Source organism: Meleagris gallopavo, unplaced genomic scaffold, assembly GCF_000146605.3.
Source record: "Meleagris gallopavo isolate NT-WF06-2002-E0010 breed Aviagen turkey brand Nicholas breeding stock unplaced genomic scaffold, Turkey_5.1 ChrUn_random_7180001924966, whole genome shotgun sequence".
NCBI lineage: Eukaryota > Metazoa > Chordata > Aves > Galliformes > Phasianidae > Meleagris > Meleagris gallopavo.
Genome location: NW_011187393.1, coordinates 1 through 947, shown reverse-complemented (window position 1 = coordinate 947; position 947 = coordinate 1). Strand labels below are relative to the sequence as shown.

Sequence of the window (947 nt, the reverse complement as noted above, 5' to 3'; positions counted from 1 at the left end):
GCCACAAAAGAAGAGCTGCAGCAAAACCTGGCTTGGCCTGGGCACTTGCCCACTGCACCTCTCCCTCCCCACCAGCACTTTACCTTTGAGACGCTGCAGCAGCACGGGGATCTCAGCAGCCCACATGGCCCCCACAGCTCTGTGGATCCTGCTGTGGAGGTTTTGCATGAGCAGCAAGGCAGCGGCTTGGAGTTCGCTGCCTGCAAAAGGGCTCCCTGCCACCACCTGAGCGAGAGCAAGGAGAAATAGGGTCATTTCTGCAGCAAGGGCAGTGGCTTCCCCCAAGAAGAAAGCAGCTTGGCTCTGTCCTGATGGGCAAGGAGCAGCCAAAAGCTTTGCCCATGACATTGCAAGCTAGGGAAGAGAACGGCATCCCCAGGAGTGAGGCAGGTGCTGGCACGCTCGGCCATGCTGCTTCCTCCTCGGGGCTTGTGGCACCAGGCTCTGGAGCATCTACTTACCAGCAGACGTGCCAGCAGTGTCTGGGGAGTCAGCAGTGGGCCTGCAAGGAGAAAGGAGTGCTGAGTAAGCTGAGTAAGCTGAGTAAGACTCCAAGACACTCTGTGCCCTGCCACACACACCTCCGCTCTCCCTTCTGGGTGCTCCCTCTGCATTCAGCAGAGCTCACAGGGGGAGTTTCTGCTCCTACCTTGAAACATGGAGCTGAGGAAATGGGGATCCAGTTCTTCCATGTCCCGCACCATCGGGTCCCCTCTCTCAGCCAGGGCATGGATGCAGCGGGAGACCGGGATAAGCATGCCGGTGTACTCGGCTGGCACCACGTACAGCAGCAGCCGCGGCCACAGGAGCTGTAGGGAACGAGGCAGTTGAGCATGTCAGCATTCCTGCTTCCACTCAGAGATGGACTCTGAATTTCCCTGAGTTTTATGTGCTTCAGAGCACATAGGAGGACAGACCTGGGGTGTTGGAATGGGATGAAGAGCATG

General features: G+C 58.1%; 1 protein-coding gene across 1 annotated transcript; it reads right to left on the bottom strand.

The window, feature by feature from the left end:
• Nucleotides 1-27: 27 nt before the first annotated feature.
• Nucleotides 28-938, bottom strand: LOC104916621 (maestro heat-like repeat-containing protein family member 1; the record flags this gene model as incomplete). Its single annotated transcript, XM_010727646.2, has 3 exons — nt 650-938; nt 462-502; nt 28-225 (listed from the first exon to the last, which is right to left on the bottom strand). Coding segments are annotated over exons 1-3 (348 nt in total), but the record flags the coding sequence as incomplete, so codon positions are not given.
• Nucleotides 939-947: the final 9 nt, after the last annotated feature.